Raw genomic sequence first — 15,929 nt, forward strand, 5'->3', positions numbered from 1 at the left:
ATGATGTCATCCGGGTGTCCACAAGCTTCCGGCAAATGGCTTATTGAACCCTCACTATGACCATCCATTAAATGAAATCTGTTTGCTGTTTCTGCTAAAACCCTTGCATACCTCCTCAATAGAACCATAGAATCCCTGCAGTGCAGAAAGAGGCCATCTAGCTCGTTGAGTCTGCACCAACTGTCTGAAAGGGCATCCCACACAGGTTCTCCCTTCCACCCAGTAACCCCACACATTTGCCATGGCTAATCCACTGAGCCTGCACATTTTTGGAGTGTGGCATGAAACTGGAGCACTTGGAGGAAACCCTCCAAGAGAAGATGCAAACTCCACACAGACAGTCACCCCAGGTTAGAATTGAATCCAGGTTCCTGGCGCTGCGAGGCAGCAATGCTAACCACTGTGCCACCATGCTGCCCTTCCAGTTATTGAGCCTCACGTGTTATAACAATGAAGCTTGTAATGAGGGAGGATCGAGAAAACATGGGTTAAAAAAATTTTTGCCCTACTTTTAAAACTGCAACTTCGTGAGGAGCTTGAACATCAGTGATTCAATTCAGAGGTTGACTAGGTTCAGCGACAGAGAGAAACTTGGCAATGTCGAGGGTGCCAGTGAGCTACAAGGAAGAGAAACAAAAACACAAATCCTTACTTGAAAATAAAGCGGTTGGGCCTTTGTCGACAGTGTGCCGCATTGAATAGAAGCCATGGAGCTTGCACGCAGCAAGGAGGAAGAAGAAAAATTCTGGCAGTAATTTCTGTATGGTGTTTAAATTGGGAGTTAGTCTGCAGTGAAATCTGGTTAATTTCTCAAATCATCCATCTAGCTAAACATAAGGGAAGCCACTGAGGGGAGTACTGCATAGTTCCTCAAGCCTGCAAGGAAAATGGCAGTGGTCACTTCAGCACCATAAACTCTTTTGATCAGGAAACTGAATGTTGGAGCTTCTATGTGGAGAGATTTCAGTATTATGAACAGATGAATAATATTCCAACAGAACTTGTGGTCCCAACCTTTCTTAGCGCTATTTAAATTCTCAATTTGGTCCAGTCAAAGAAGCCTGGTATCAAAACCCTTGATGAACATTAGTCGCTGAAGTTGCTGGTTATCACAGAACAGTTCAGGTTTCATCAAGGAAATCAATCAGAGAACGAGAACATTTCACAGTTTATAGGAGCTTTAAAGCATCTTGCATAATGTTGTGAGTTTGGTGAATCATTGGATTATCCTCTATGCGATTGCTTGGTCTGTAGGTTATGAAATGAGGCAATCCAGTGATGTTTGTTCTCGCATTAAATTTAAAAACAGCTCTGAAAGTACATCTTGATGGAACTTGCAGCTAGAGAGGGTTCACAGTTGGGAACAGGCATATGAGAGTGCATAGGATGGGCTCCACCCAGAGGAAGCCTGTTCAACTGCAAGCATACCGTCAGTGTACCAGAATGGGCCATAGGGCCAGTCACCGGCTGACTGTTAGAGCAAGATGTGGAGATGCCAGCAATGGGCTGGGGTAAACACAGTAAGAAGTCTCACAACACCAGGTTAAAGTCCAACAGGTTTATTTGGTAGCGTAATGTTGTGAGACTTGTTACTGTGTTGGAGCAAGGACAGCCAGTACAAGGATTGTGGCAAAGGTGGCCACTTTGCAGAAGTTTATTGGAAGGGATCAGGGTTCCCTGAAATGAATGGTCAGTAAAAGAACCCGGACACACACGAGACAAGAAAAATTCAGTAAAAAGAATTTCTCTGCTTTCTGTCCGTTATTGATCTTAATTGCATCATTTTCTTTGGATGTGGAGCTTCCATGATGGCTTTCATCTTGGTGCTTTATGTAGCCCTTTGTTATTGACAACATGGCTCAATATTGCACTGAAGTTCAGGAAAAGTCAGATTTTTCTTTCTTGGCATGCAGGCTATGTACTAGAAGACGTTACAGGATTGCTTCTAAGTTGTCAAATATTTCTGGGCACTATACCAGTAATCAAAATATCAAGTTAGCATTGTACACTGAGTAAACCAATAAAAATTTGGTCCATTGATTGCTGAAGTAACACAGGGGATTCCAAAGAATAATTGTTTGTACTGGAAAGTGCCTTTATGGGTAACAATGGTGAGCAGTGGCTGTGATTTGGTTGTGACCTTCATTTGCAGATAAGTTCGGGATAGGTCATTTTTACTGAACTCCTGCCTGTTGAGAATGACAGCAGTCGGGAGAAGACATTTCAGGAGCTTGGTGAGGCGCTAACTGTTAGCGGTTCAAGGTGAATCAGACCAATTTTGGGTAATCCCTACGCTGAGTGGACAACCAGTCAAAATGGAAGTTGACACAGGAGCCACCATATCCTTAATCCCAGAGATGACATATCAACAGATATTAAAGCATCTTTCCTTTAAAGCCAGCAAGTGCAATCTTAAGTACATATACGAAAGAAATTGTGCCATTGAAAGGCTACATTGTCAGGATGGAGCTGAGTGGACAAATTGCACAGCTGCCTCTTCACGTGATCTCAGGAAACTTCCTGGCTCTTTTTGGACAACCTTGGCTGGAGAAGACAAGCTGGGCTGGAGAACTGTAAACTTATTGGTCGATGCAAAGACCAACCTTCAGCACATCTTGAACAGATATGAGTGTATTCAAAGAAACACTTGGCTCAATGTAAGGAATGCAAGTGAAACTCAAAATCAAGTCAAATAGCCAACCAGAAAGCCTCAAGGAGAAAACGGTACCATATGCAGTTCATCCAAAGGTTGAATCGGAGTTAGTGAGTCTCCAACACTGGTGTTTTGGAACCTGTTACCATGAGTGACTGGGCTGCATCAATAGTGCCTGTCATGAAACAGGATGGTGTAGTTCGCATTTGTGGGAATTTTAAGATGACCATTAATCCGATGCGGATCAGTATCCACTTCCACAGATTGAGGATCTGTTTGCTGGCCTATTAGGAGGGTAGAAGTTCAGTAAAATCGACCTATCCCGAACTTATCAGCAAATGAAAGTCACAATCAAATCACAGCCATTGCTAACCATTGTTATACGTAAAGGCCCTTTCCGGTACAAACAATTACCCTTTGGAATCATCTGTGTTATTTCAGCAATCAGTGGGCCAAATTTTTGGTGGTTTACCCAGCGTACAATGGTAACTTGATATTTTGATTACTGGTATAGTGCCCAGAAATATTTGACAACTTAGAAGCAATGCAGTAACGTCTTCTAGTACATAACCTGCATGCCAAGAAAGAAAAACCTGACTTTTCCTGAACTCCAGTGCAATATTGAGCCATGTTGTCAATAACAAAGGGCTACATAAAGCACCAAAGAAGATGAAAGCCATCATGGAAGTTCCACATCCAAAGAATATGATGCAATTAAGATCAATAACAGGCAGAAAGCAGAGAATAGGAATAAATGCATCATTTTCAGGATGGTAGGCTGTTACTAGTCTGCATGGATCATTGTTAGGTCCACAGCTGTTCACAATGTATTTAAATGATTTGGGGCCAGTTGTAATATTTCCAAATTTACTGATGACACCAAACTGGGTGGGAATGTAAGTGTGAGGAGGATGCAATCAAAGCAGCATCAAAAAGACTTGGACAGGCTAAGTGAATGAGCATGATCATGGCAGGTGGAATATAATATGAATAAGTGTTAAGTTATTCACTTGGGTAGAAAAAAAACAGGTGCGATGGAAATTCACCAGATTTATCCTTGGAATGGCAGGATTGTCATGTGAGGAGAATTAGGGAGACTGGGTCTATCTTCTCTAGAATTTAGAATGAGGAATAATCTCACTGAAATGTATAAAATTCTTACAGGGTGGGAGAGGATGGATGTAGGCAAGATGTTTCCCCTGGTTGATAAGCCTAAAACCAGCGTAAGTAATTTCAGATTGAGATGAGGAGAAACCTCTTGACTTAGAGGATGCTGGATCTTTGGAATCCTCTAGCCCAGACGGCCGTGGAGGCTCAATCATTGAGCATGTTCAAAATAGAAATCAATAGATTTCTGCAGTGTAATGACATCAAGGGACATGGAGATAGTGCAAGAAAGGGGAATTGAAGTAGTAATCAGCCTTGATTTAATTGAATGGCAGAGCAGGCTTGATAGGCTGAATGGCTTATTCCTTTTCCTATGTTCCTAAATTAAATGGTTCAGACTACCACTAAACATAGTGATCGTCTTGTTTCCCTACTCCAACAAAAACAAATTGCTGCATAATCATATGCTTGTGCATCAAATATTTATACAAAATTTATTGTGCACCAAAAAAAGGTGTTCAGTACTCATGCAGAAAGCACTTTAAAAATCTTGTGTTTGCTTTGAAACAGCAGCATATAACATTGTGGGAGTATTTTCTGTTCATTGTTGTCACAGAGGAGAAATCAAATAATGTAATCAGAACAATGATCAAGGGTTTAAGACACTGTGTTAAGGATCAGGTTAATTCTCACCTAGCATAAAACTTCTTGTTATGATCTGGAATACACTGCCTAAAAGGGTGAAGGAAGTAAACTCAATAGTAACTTTCAGAAGGGAATTGGATAGATACTTGAAGGGAATTTACAATCATACTGTACAGGAAATATTTACAGGATCTTGGGAAAAGAGCAAGGTGGTAGCTCAGTCAAAGAACTGACACAGACACAATGGGCTGAAAATACTAAAATGTGGAATAGTGTTACTTTTAGGCAAGTTACTTTAATGTCTGTGCATAAAAGGTGTGAGCAGTTTCTATTTGATCTGTCAGTTGTCAAGTGTGCTCAAACTTCAAATTAATGTTTGGATTTTGCTGAAGCTAACTAAAATTGACTTCTCATTTAATTATAATGAAAAGAAAAATCATTAAAGTTCAAAATGTTTTAGAAATAATTAATCATTTTTAGTAAGAATTAAATGAAACAAAATGCAATTTCATAATTTTGTAAGCTCAGTCATTGTCCCTCTAGCACTCCACAATGAGGAATGCCAGCTGCTGCTCTCTATTTGTTGTTACTGCACATTAGGTACAGGATAAAGGTGATGCAGGTTTCTACTTCTTTAAATGACAATGTTTTGATCATTTTTTTCAACCCTGAGAGGCAGTTGTAATTAGGTCTCTTTACATTCTCAAATTGAAATACTGTAAGATGTTCAAAAAGTGGCCTGAGTGAATTTAGGTTGCATTTTTGGGAAGAGATCAAACAGTTTTTCCCCGTTTCACTCCACACAGAGCCTTTTAGTACAAGGGGCTCCTTGTACCATTTTGGTCTTTTGACTATACTTTCATCCACTCTTGAAACCCTCTAGTTTCAAGAATATTTTTTATTTTTAAAAAAAACCTTTAAAATTATCAAAGAATTTGTTAACCGTTTAAACTATGAAAACGTAGCTCTGCACAATAGGTACAATAACTTTTACACATTAATGTTGGGCAGGTATTTTGATGTTCGTTAATCAACATGCTTTTCTTGTAAAATTCTTTACTGTATTAAAATAACACTAAAATTGAAATATAAACTTTTTGGGAGAAATTAATGAGTGATGTTGAGTGGAATCTAGAATTACTTTGTTTTTATGCATGTGGCAATTAAACATACTAGGTGAGATCCTCCGGCCTCCCAGCCATGTGTTTCCCGCCGGTAGGATGTGATGCGTTGTTTGCTAGCAGTGGGATTCTCTGGCTCTACCACTGTCACTGGGAATTCCTATTGATGTCACCCCACACCAGTGGGAATGTGCAGGTGGGGGAACTGTCGGCAGAACCAGAAAATCCTGCCGGCGTGAACGACTGGAGAGTTCTGGCCACTGATTACAAGTGATTAGAATTAATTGAATTTACGTTCATTTCAACCGTCATGCATTTCCGTGAATTTTTAAAACCAAAACGATGAAATGTCTCAGGACTTGCCGCCACTATTTCTTACTGCCGGTCTTTTGCTAGTAGTGGCCACTAATTCAAGTCATTCCTGTCCCATTCCACCTGTCCTTCAGGCTATGTACAGTAATACAAACAATATCAAATTAAGGCATAAAGATATTACAAACTCTGTGCAACCCAAAATTGGATTAATTCTTTTAAAATTAGATAAATGATGTGCGCTAGTTTATAATCTGAACACTGCAGATTTGTTTTGGAGCAAAGATTTGCTAAAACTACATAATTTGTGTTATTAGCATCTATAAGCGTATTATTTTGTCCATTGGAAAAGAACCAGATGCTTTCCTGTGTTTTATTGCTGCTGCACATGTTATGCTTTCATTAAAAAGATGAGCACTGCTTTTATGTCACAGTGCAAGTTTGGTTGTGATGAATGGACTGGAGCTTACACCAGAATATTTTGCATGTTTGACCAAAGATGGTCATGCCTGAAAAGAACAGATACCACAAAAATGTCTGGGCCTGGTTTGTTTAATAATCACAAGATGAACTTTCTCCAAAATGCAATTTGCCTACACAATAATGAGCTACATTTCCTTTTGCTGCCAATGATACAGTGTAAAAATGTAATGAGATCTGCCAAGAGAGACTTCATGGGTTCCATTTAGCCTAAGTTTGGCAAATATTTAAGCTTATTTAAGAGAGCACAAAAATGATTTTTAAAAATAGCATTCATTGGTTATATTGCCAACTAAACTGATTTCCTAAATAATAAACTGTATGAAAAACAAATTGGCAAGCGATAATACTTTATATAAAAAGTGTTTCTTTTTTGTTATTTTTCTGTTTGATTATTGATATTGGGACATACTGAGTGACGTCAAATGCTTCTGCAGAACAAGATACGAGAAAATTAAATTGAATTAACCTGAAGAATATATGGATATTATTCCCCTTTGAGTTAATCTGCTAAGTTCTCTGATCTACTTAAACACGGTATATGAAGATTTGCCTAGTTTATTAAAATTTTGAATTAAATTGTCACATGAGGAATTTGAAAGCTGAAGCATTGCAGAGAATCTATGGTGCTAGAACTCATGCCTGTGAATGTTGTGTACACACAATACAAATTGCTAATCCACATTGCGTTTCATTAGGCCTGTGGATCTATTTTGTTCGTAGAACACTTTCAAGGGGCACCAATATTATTTGATGCAGTAGCTTAGTGTGCTCATCATTCTGCAGCTAATGATGTACTAACTGAAATATATCAGTATTTATTAAAATGTTTCATAATCTACATTGGCAGTAGTCATAGAATTCCTATAGTGCAGAAGGAAGTAATTTGGCCCAAGGAGCCTGCACTGACGACAGTCCCACGCTGGGGCCCTATCTCCTTAAGCCCACGTTTACCCTACTAATCCCCCTGACATATCCCTAACACTAAGGAGCAATTTAGCATGGCCAATCCACCTAACCTGCACATCTTTGGACTGTGGGAGGAAACCCACGCAGACATGGGGAAAATGTGCAAACTCCACACGGACAGTCAACCAAGCCAAGAATTAACTCGGGTTCCTGGTGCTGTGAAGCAGCAGTGCTAACCACATGACCATATTCATGCAGAACATAACTCAGAGCATTTCATGATAGAATTAAAAGAGTGACACGAATGATGGATTGGACATTTGAGGTTTGGTTTAGCAAAACACAAGGGAAGGATTTCAGAGGTGGGGAGCATGGTGAAGGAGAGATTTTGGATGAATGTAAAGTTGAAGTGCATGGGATTGCAGGTAACGTATTGAGATGGATAGAATGCAACGTAGCAGATAGAAAGGAATAAATAGGTTTTTTCAAATTGGCGGGCAGGGTGCTCCTGCTGTTTACATTCATGATTTGGACGAGGGAAGTAAATGTATTATCTCCAAATTTGCAGACGACCGGAAGTTAGGTAGGAGGGTGAGATGTGAGGAGGATGCAAAGATGTTAGTGTAAATTGGACAGGATGAATGAATGGGCATTATGCATTTCAGATGCAGTATAATGTGGATAAATGTGAGGTTATCCACTTCGATAGGAAAAATAGGAAGGCAGACTATTATTTGAATGGATGTAAATTGAGAGGGGAATACTCAGTGATTCCTTGGTGTCGATGTGCATCAGTCAGTGAAAATAAGAGTGCAGGTACAGCAGGCAGTAAAGAAGGCGAATGGGACGTTGACCTTCATAGTGAGAGGAATTGAGATTAGAAATAATGATGTTTTACAGGGCATTGGTGAGACCGCACCTGGAGTAATGTGTGCAGTTTTGATGTCCTTATCTGAGGAAGGATGTTCTTGCTATATAGGGAGTGCGGTGAAGGTTTACCAGACTGACTCCTGTGCTGGCAGTTGGGATTATATTTATTGGTTTTTAGAAGAGTGAGAGGGGATCTCACAGAAACTTATAAAATTCTAACAAGATTAGAGAGGGTAAATTCAGTAAGAATGCTCCCAATGGTGAAGGAGTCCAGAACTAGGAGTCATAGTTTGAGGATAACACGTAAACCTTTTAGGGCTGAAGTGAGGAGAAATTTCTTTACCTAGAGAATGATCAATCTGTGGAATTTTTCACTAATGGAAGCAGTTGAGGCCAAAACATTGATTTCAAGAAGGAATTAGATATAACTCTTTGGGCTCAAGGGATATGGGGGGGAAGCTAGATCAGCCATGATCATAATGAATGGCAGAACAGTCTCGAAGGGCAGAAAGGCCTACTTTTGCTTCTATTTTCTATGTATATTTCTATGAATATTCACACCTTTACTCAGGTATAATCCAGTGCTTGAAGAGTGCAGCAGAGATTGCTCATTAGATGGGGAATGGCTTTAGAGGGATTTTGTAAAGAGGTGGGGAACTTGAAGTCATGTAGGGATTTGAGCGATTTGACAAGACCAGCAGTAGGATTGTAGGGCTTTGTACACCAAACTATATGGGGCACAATTCACCAGTTGATAGTCTTAAGTGTTCCCCCCAGTGGGAAAACTGGGCTGTTTCCCACTGGCCTTAGCAGCACCCATCAGGTGGGATTCTCTCACCTTCAGCATTTAAATTTATGCATCCCAGGAATCACACCAACCAGCCTGGCTTTGCAGTGATCTTTTTAAAGGGTGCCCCAATCTCTGTGCTGACAGCCCCCGCGACCCCCTCCTAAAATGGACATGGCACCCCTGCTGGCGAGGGTAACAGCCCGAAACTCCTCAGCACAAAGGGGCAGTTCCCCCCCAAATCACGCACATGCAGACGTGAGGGTGACCCAAACCCCTCAGCCAGAGACCACAAGTCCACCCGTTCCACGAGAGAGACTCCCAGATAGGGTCCCCTCAGGACCCCAGTACCAAACTTGCATTGCCTCATGCTGTGACATTCAGACATGGCACTTTGTACTCTGGGGGAGGGCAAGGAGATAAATGACGTGCCCCTTTGCTGCTACAATGCTGCACAGACAGTGTTCCCCAAAGTTGCTGGGGATAGGACTTAACCTTGGGACTACCCCCTGCCAGGATTGAGGTCTAGCAGCTGCACTTATCCGTGATGCCCTGCAAATAATGTTGTTTGGTTTAAAGATGGTGACTTCTGACACTGGAATTGTGGGAAAGTTGCAGATGTTTTGTTCCTCGAAGACACGTCCATGGAGGTAGTGCCGGAATTGGTTTCGGCTGATTTGAAGCTTATCTGGAAGGCAGCGATTGGGTCACTTTGGAGGAGATATTGTCCATAGCCTGTTATTAAATCAGCTTACGTGGGGGGGGGCGGCAGTTTAGAATGGAGTTGAGGAGGAACTTCTTCACTCAAAGGGTGGTGAATCTCTGGAATTCTCTGCCCGTTGGTGTGGTAGAGGCTGCCTCGCTAAATATATTTAAGACGCGGATGGATAGGTTTTTGGTAGGCAAGGGAATTAAGGGTTATGGGGAGAAAGTGGGAAAGTGGAATTGATCCATTTCAGATCAGCCATGATCTTACTGAATGGCGGGGCAGGCTTGAAGGGCTAGACGGCCTACTCCTGCTCCTATTTCTTATGTTCTTAGATTTGGAAGCAGTTTGAAGGAGGCATGTAGCTTTATTTTTAAAATCACACTTGATATTGAGATATAATTAACTGGTAATTTCCAAAGGCAGTAGAAATATGTGCCCCTGTTTGCACAGTTCTATCTTGGGAAATGGAACCTGACTGTCAGCTTTGGTATTAACCTGTTGATTCTCAAAGGCATGCACACTTTATAATGTTATGACCATCTCCTGCTGATGATAAACTTCCTCTTCTTTGAAAGGTTATTGGAAATAAACTGATTTCCCTTCCTTATTGGTTCTCAGTTGATTCCTAGAGTTTTTAACAGACAGATAATTTGCCAATAATTTCTTTGTACGAAAGCTGATCCGGTTTCCAATTTATCATGGAGGAGATTCATCAGATGGAGCAATGTGCATTGTGTAATAAATTATGGTGATGCTTGTTGTCAATTATCTGCAGCATTTTCATATCTTAAAGATTTAGAAAATTGTTTTTCATGAAGTGCTAAAATATTAAAAATTCCCTGTTTATTATTGTATAACAGTGGTATGTTTACAACCTGTTTACAGTTTGGGACTGATGTTGATTTCCCTGGGCTCTTAAAATTCATAATAGTGTGTTGAATATAGTTGATGCCTTTCCCATAAACAAACTAAAATCGACACCTAACTATGCATCTTCTGTAATCTGGCTGTGCTCGTATCGTATGTAGTACGATGTTCAATGGAAGGGTCCCTGTAATCAGAAACTCTGTTATGCTTTAAAAGTTAGTTTGACAGCAGCTGCATTGGTTTGAGACCATTCATGTTAAGATTTATTCTTCCATGATAAGAAACACCTGTAACTTCAGAACTTACTAAGCCTGTTCATATTCTAATCCTGAATTAGAGTGATTTAAAAGAGCAATAAAAAAAACTGTTTAACTTGTAGCTTCTAGCCATAAAAAAGTGTTCAAGATATGTGAATCCATATTCTCATAGAATCCCTACAGTGCAAAAGCAGGCCATTCAGCCCATAACTTCTGCACTGACTTTCCAAGGGGCATCCCACCCCGACCCTATCCACATAACCCTCAGTATTTATCCCGCTAATCCCGATAACAAACATATCTTAACGTAAGAACATAAGAAATAGGAGCAGGAGTAGGCCATCTGCCCTTTGAGCCTGCCCCGCCATTCAATAAGATCATGGCTGACCTGTCGTGGCTCAGTTCCACATTCCCGCCCTCTCCCCATAACCCTTAATCCTCTCGCTTATCAAAAACCCATCAACCCGCGTCTTAAAAATATTTAGCGAGGCAGCCTCCACCACCTCAATGGGCAGGGAATTCCAGAGATTCACCACCCTTTGAGTGAAGAAGTTCCTCCTCAACTCCGTTCTAAACCACCCCCCCTTTATTTTGAGGCTGTGTCCCCTAGTCCTACTGTCCTTTCTGAGCGGGAAGAGTCTCTCCACCTCTATCCTATCCATCTTGGGGCACTTGGGGACAGTTTAGCAAGGCCAATCCACCCTAACCTGCACATCTTTGGACTGTGGGAGGCAACCAGACGAAACCCATGCAGACACAGGGAGAATGTTCAAACTCCACACAGTCATCCAAGGCTGGAATTGAACCTGGGTCCTGGCACTGTGAGGCAGCTGTGCTAACCACTGAGTCACCGTGCTGCCCATGTTTTTCATGTAAGGATATTGAAGACTAACCTGTGTCAGATTGAATGAAGTTTTTTTCTTTTTCTTTTGCTCATCAAACTAATATTGCATTATTAACTGATGTTCAATCCAACAGGATACAGAAACTATGAGAAGAGCTCTAGCTATGATTGACTCAAAGCTAAACCAGGCCAAAAACTGGCTAAGTGACCCAAATGCACCTCCAGGTAATTAGATTGTTTTGTTACTGAGATAATACATCAAGTCAAAATTCAAGATTTTGCCTTGTCCAATATCTTAAACTGTTCTTGTGTCAAATATGTTCTTTTACTGATAACGAGAATGTTGACTATCTATTAGGTTAAACAGATTTGTTGTGTGTTTTAGGTGATGCTGGGGAGCAGGCTATCAAACAAATACTGGATGAAGCTGGCAAAGTTGGAGAACTTTGTGCAGGCAAAGAACGGAGAGAAATTCTGGGCACCACCAAGGCTTTGGGCCAGATGACTGATCAAGTATCTGAGCTCCGCGCCAGGTAAATTAATTATATTGGCACGGCCAATGTCTGAATTTGTATTGAACGGAATGAACTCAGCAACGCATGCAGTTGAGTTCAGTTTTAATAAAATCATATTTGCCCAAATAGATGACATTGCTATCGCGTTCTTTCTAGGCCGAACTCTCTCATCTTTGTCTATTTCCACAAGAAACATATCCATGATTAAATGACATTTAACTTCCTACCCTTCGTATTACTTCCAATGAGAAGATGGTACATGCTTTTGGCTTCTCCTGTGTCTGTCCTGATGGATGCAAGATGAAAAGTTTTGATAGTATGTCTCTTTTATAGCCATACTCAAACTTCTGTCCTATCAAACATTTATTAAAATAAATTGTTTGAAGGCACTGTCAAATTAAAGTAATAAAACAATCCATGTGACAGATGTAACAGCAGTAAAGCAATCCATGTGACTATGAATTGCCAAGAAGCTGATTTAAGAGCTTTTATCTTTGATTTAGATAACTCTATGTGATAATATAATGAGCCAAGAATGTAGTCTGTAAGAACAAAGTTAATTACAACAGTGCATTAGGAACATTGGACAGGAGTAGGCCAGTTAGTCTGTTCAGCTTGGTCCACCATCCAGTGAGACCTTAGCTGACCTGTGAACTAACTCCATCTAGTTACTCATGTCCCACATCTCTCAATACCTCTGGCTAACAAAAATCTTTCAGTCTCACATTTAAAATTAGCATTTGATCTAGTATTAGTGCCATTTTCAGAAGAGAGTTCCAACATCTACCCTCATCCTCTGTGTGTAGAAATCTTTTTGAACTTCATTCCTAAAAAGGCCTGTTTAACTTTTTAGACAGTATCCCAAATTCACTTTTCACAACCAACAGAACGTTTCTGTCTATCCTAAGTTTCTCTTAATATTTATTTGTCTTAATATTTTTATTGGAAATTAGTTTTTGCCCATTTCTAATTGCCCTTGAACTGACTGGCTTACATACCAGAGAGCAGTTTAGAGCTGCAGTGTTGTGGATCTGAAGTCACATGGGCCAGACCAAGGAACAATGACAGCTTTGCTTCCCTGAAGGACATTGGCAAACCAGGATTGTTTGTGCGACTATCATGATCACTGTCACTAAAGCTAAGTTTGTTAAAATATTCCATTTTTAATGAATTGCAATGATAGTCTGTGGAATGATGGGATTTGAACGTGTCCCGGAGTATTAGCCGGGGCTTCTGGATTACTGATGTAGTAAGTTTGCTACCACTATGCTACATTTTCCCCACAATATCTTGAGAATGTCATAGAATCATAGAATTCCTACAGTGCAGAAGGAGGCCATTCAGCCCATTGAGTCTGCACCAACTCTCTGACAGAGCATCCCATTCACTGTAACCTCAGATATTTACTTCACTAATCCCTCTAACCTACACATTTTGGGACACTAATGGGCAATTTAGCATGGCTAGTCCACTAACCTCATCTTTGGAATGTGGAAGGTGATTGGAGCACCCAGAGGAAACCCATGAAGCTATGGGGAGGCTGTGCAAACTCCACACAGTCACCCACAGTTCTTGGCACCGAGAAGCAGAGTGCTAACCACTGTGCTGCTGTGTCAATCAGATTATCCCATAAACTTCTAGATTCCAAGGAATATTACTACCCAAGTTTGTGTAATCTTGACTTATTATTTAATTATTGGGGTAGATTTATACTGCACTGCACACACCCCCCCCCCCCGGCCTATATACCTTAAGGTGTGAGATCCAGACTGCTCACAGTGGTATAATCTTTAAATATAGCATAATTTCTACCCCATTTTATCCTAGTCACTTAGATATAAAAGCCTGCATTCCATTAACGTTTGGAATTATTTTCTGTATTTATTCATAATTATCTCAGTGCATAGTCCCCCAGATCTCCTTGGACCCTTGTATTTTGTATTTTCACAGATGTTAAGAACATAGGAAATAGGAGCAGGAGTAGGCCATCTAGCCCCTCGAGCCTGCCCCGCCATTCAATAAGATCGTGGCTGATCTGAAGTGGCTCAGTTCCACTTTCCTGCTTTCTCCCCATAACCCTTAATCCCCTTGCCTACCAAAAATCTATCTACCCGCGTCTTAAATATATTTAGCGAGGTAGCCTCCACCACGTCAACGGGCAGAGAATTCCTGAGATTCACCACCCTTTGAGTGAAGAAGTTCCTCCTCAACTCTGTTTTGAACTGCCCCCCCCCCCGCCCTTATCTTGAGGCTGTGCCCTCTAGTCCTGTTGTCCTTTCTGAGCGGGAAGAACCTCTCCACCTCTACCCTATCCATCCCTTTCATCATCTTATATGTCTCAATAAGATCCCCCCTCATCCTTCTAAATGTTGCCTGCTTAAAGCATGTAAGATAATAATATGTTTGTATGTGCATAAGTAAAAGGGAGATAATACTAATATTGTTGTTTAATGAGTAGAGGTCAAGGTGCCACTCCCATTGCCATGCAAAAAGCACAGCAAGTATCCCAAGGTCTGGATATGTTAACAGCTAAGGTGGAGAATGCAGCCAGGAAGCTAGAAGCCATGACGAACTCAAAACAGGCCATTGCAAAGAAAATAGATGCTGCTCAGGTAACTTCATTCAATTCTTGGAAAATATGTTACCTGACTGTTTGAACACAGATATAGATTTTTCTTAGCTATTTGTTAGAATCTTATGTTGACAGATTCATAATTTGAAGTTCCTTCTCTCTTGCATGGGGATCTTTTTCTTGTGGGATCTGTTAGAAAAGAAGAGCTGTAGTTCCTGGGAGATTGGTTCAGGTTGGGGTTTTTAAGAAATGCATAATTTGAAAAAGTGATGCTGGTTATTTTAAGTGAGGTAAATTTGTAAGCGAAGGTTTGGCCTGTCTTGAGTCAGATGTACATTCTATCTTTGGGAGTTTTCCATTGTCCTTTATTGGGGATGTGGCTTAAGAGCCAGGCACAGACTTCTTTCAACACTGAGAACATGTTGCATCTGATCTCCTGCTGTTGCCATTGGAGAATTTTTCTCGACTTTTATTAGCCTTATCTCTGAAGGACATGATTGTCTGGGAAACTGGGTTCTCTATGCACAGCCATTGTTTGGTGAGCAAGCTAAATTCCCTACAAGGCTACAATTTCCAGATTTTTGGCATACCTGATTTTTGCCCTGGTAGCAAACATCAGAACAAATTCAAACATCCATTTAGTGGAACCAGGGAAAACTGAACAAAATCAAAAATATTCTTACAAATTGAGGGTCTCAGAGGGGCAATGCAGTGAGATTGAAGTTGTTGGGATACACGATGGATGTGGGATTGCATTCCATAGACTGCAAGGTTAGTGGTTAAAGTAAAAACTGTTAATATTTAAGATAAAATTGGATAGATGGCTGAAGGGAAATGAGAACAGTATGGTTAGCTGTGATCAGAACTATTTATGCACATGGATTTTAAATACTGAAACAGACTGATTAGTGCTTGTTTTTGGGTTATGTTTCAATGTGTGTATCACGGAAGACCACTTGCCATTATGTTTTGTCAAATACCATGTTTCTATTGAAGGAGATTATAAGGTTGGTGAAATTGCTGCTATTGCAGTGTCATGTTTTGTAAAGTCTGTGTCTTTGATTTGATTTATTATTGTCACGTGGTGGTGTTCACAGATTGACGACCATCTTTGAAGCCTGTTAGGTCAGCAGGGAGTAATTTGGGATGTTGCTGTCCAGTCTGGTGGCCAGAAACATGGGTATAGGGAGAGCTGTGTTGGTTATTCCACTTGGCTAGCATGGCATATTTTACTCTTGGAATGTATTGTGCTTATTGAGTATTAGTTCAGTGTTCAGGCTG

At 40.6% G+C, this 15,929-nt stretch overlaps 1 protein-coding gene across 2 annotated transcripts in view; it reads left to right on the forward strand.

The window, feature by feature from the left end:
* LOC145360585 (vinculin) overlaps window positions 1-15,929 on the forward strand; it is a 120,856-nt gene that overhangs the window by 72,058 nt on the left and 32,869 nt on the right. For both annotated transcript variants that reach the window (XM_080215923.1, XM_080215924.1), the window contains exons 7-9: window positions 11,696-11,786; window positions 11,947-12,094; window positions 14,535-14,688. In XM_080215923.1, coding sequence (XP_080072049.1) covers window positions 11,696-11,786; window positions 11,947-12,094; window positions 14,535-14,688 — 393 coding nt within the window. The remainder of the gene's footprint in view (window positions 1-11,695; window positions 11,787-11,946; window positions 12,095-14,534; window positions 14,689-15,929) is intronic.

This window comes from Carcharhinus amblyrhynchos, chromosome 31, assembly GCF_965287045.1.
Source record: "Carcharhinus amblyrhynchos chromosome 31, sCarAmb.v2.hapA, whole genome shotgun sequence".
NCBI classification, from domain to species: Eukaryota; Metazoa; Chordata; class Chondrichthyes; order Carcharhiniformes; family Carcharhinidae; genus Carcharhinus; species Carcharhinus amblyrhynchos.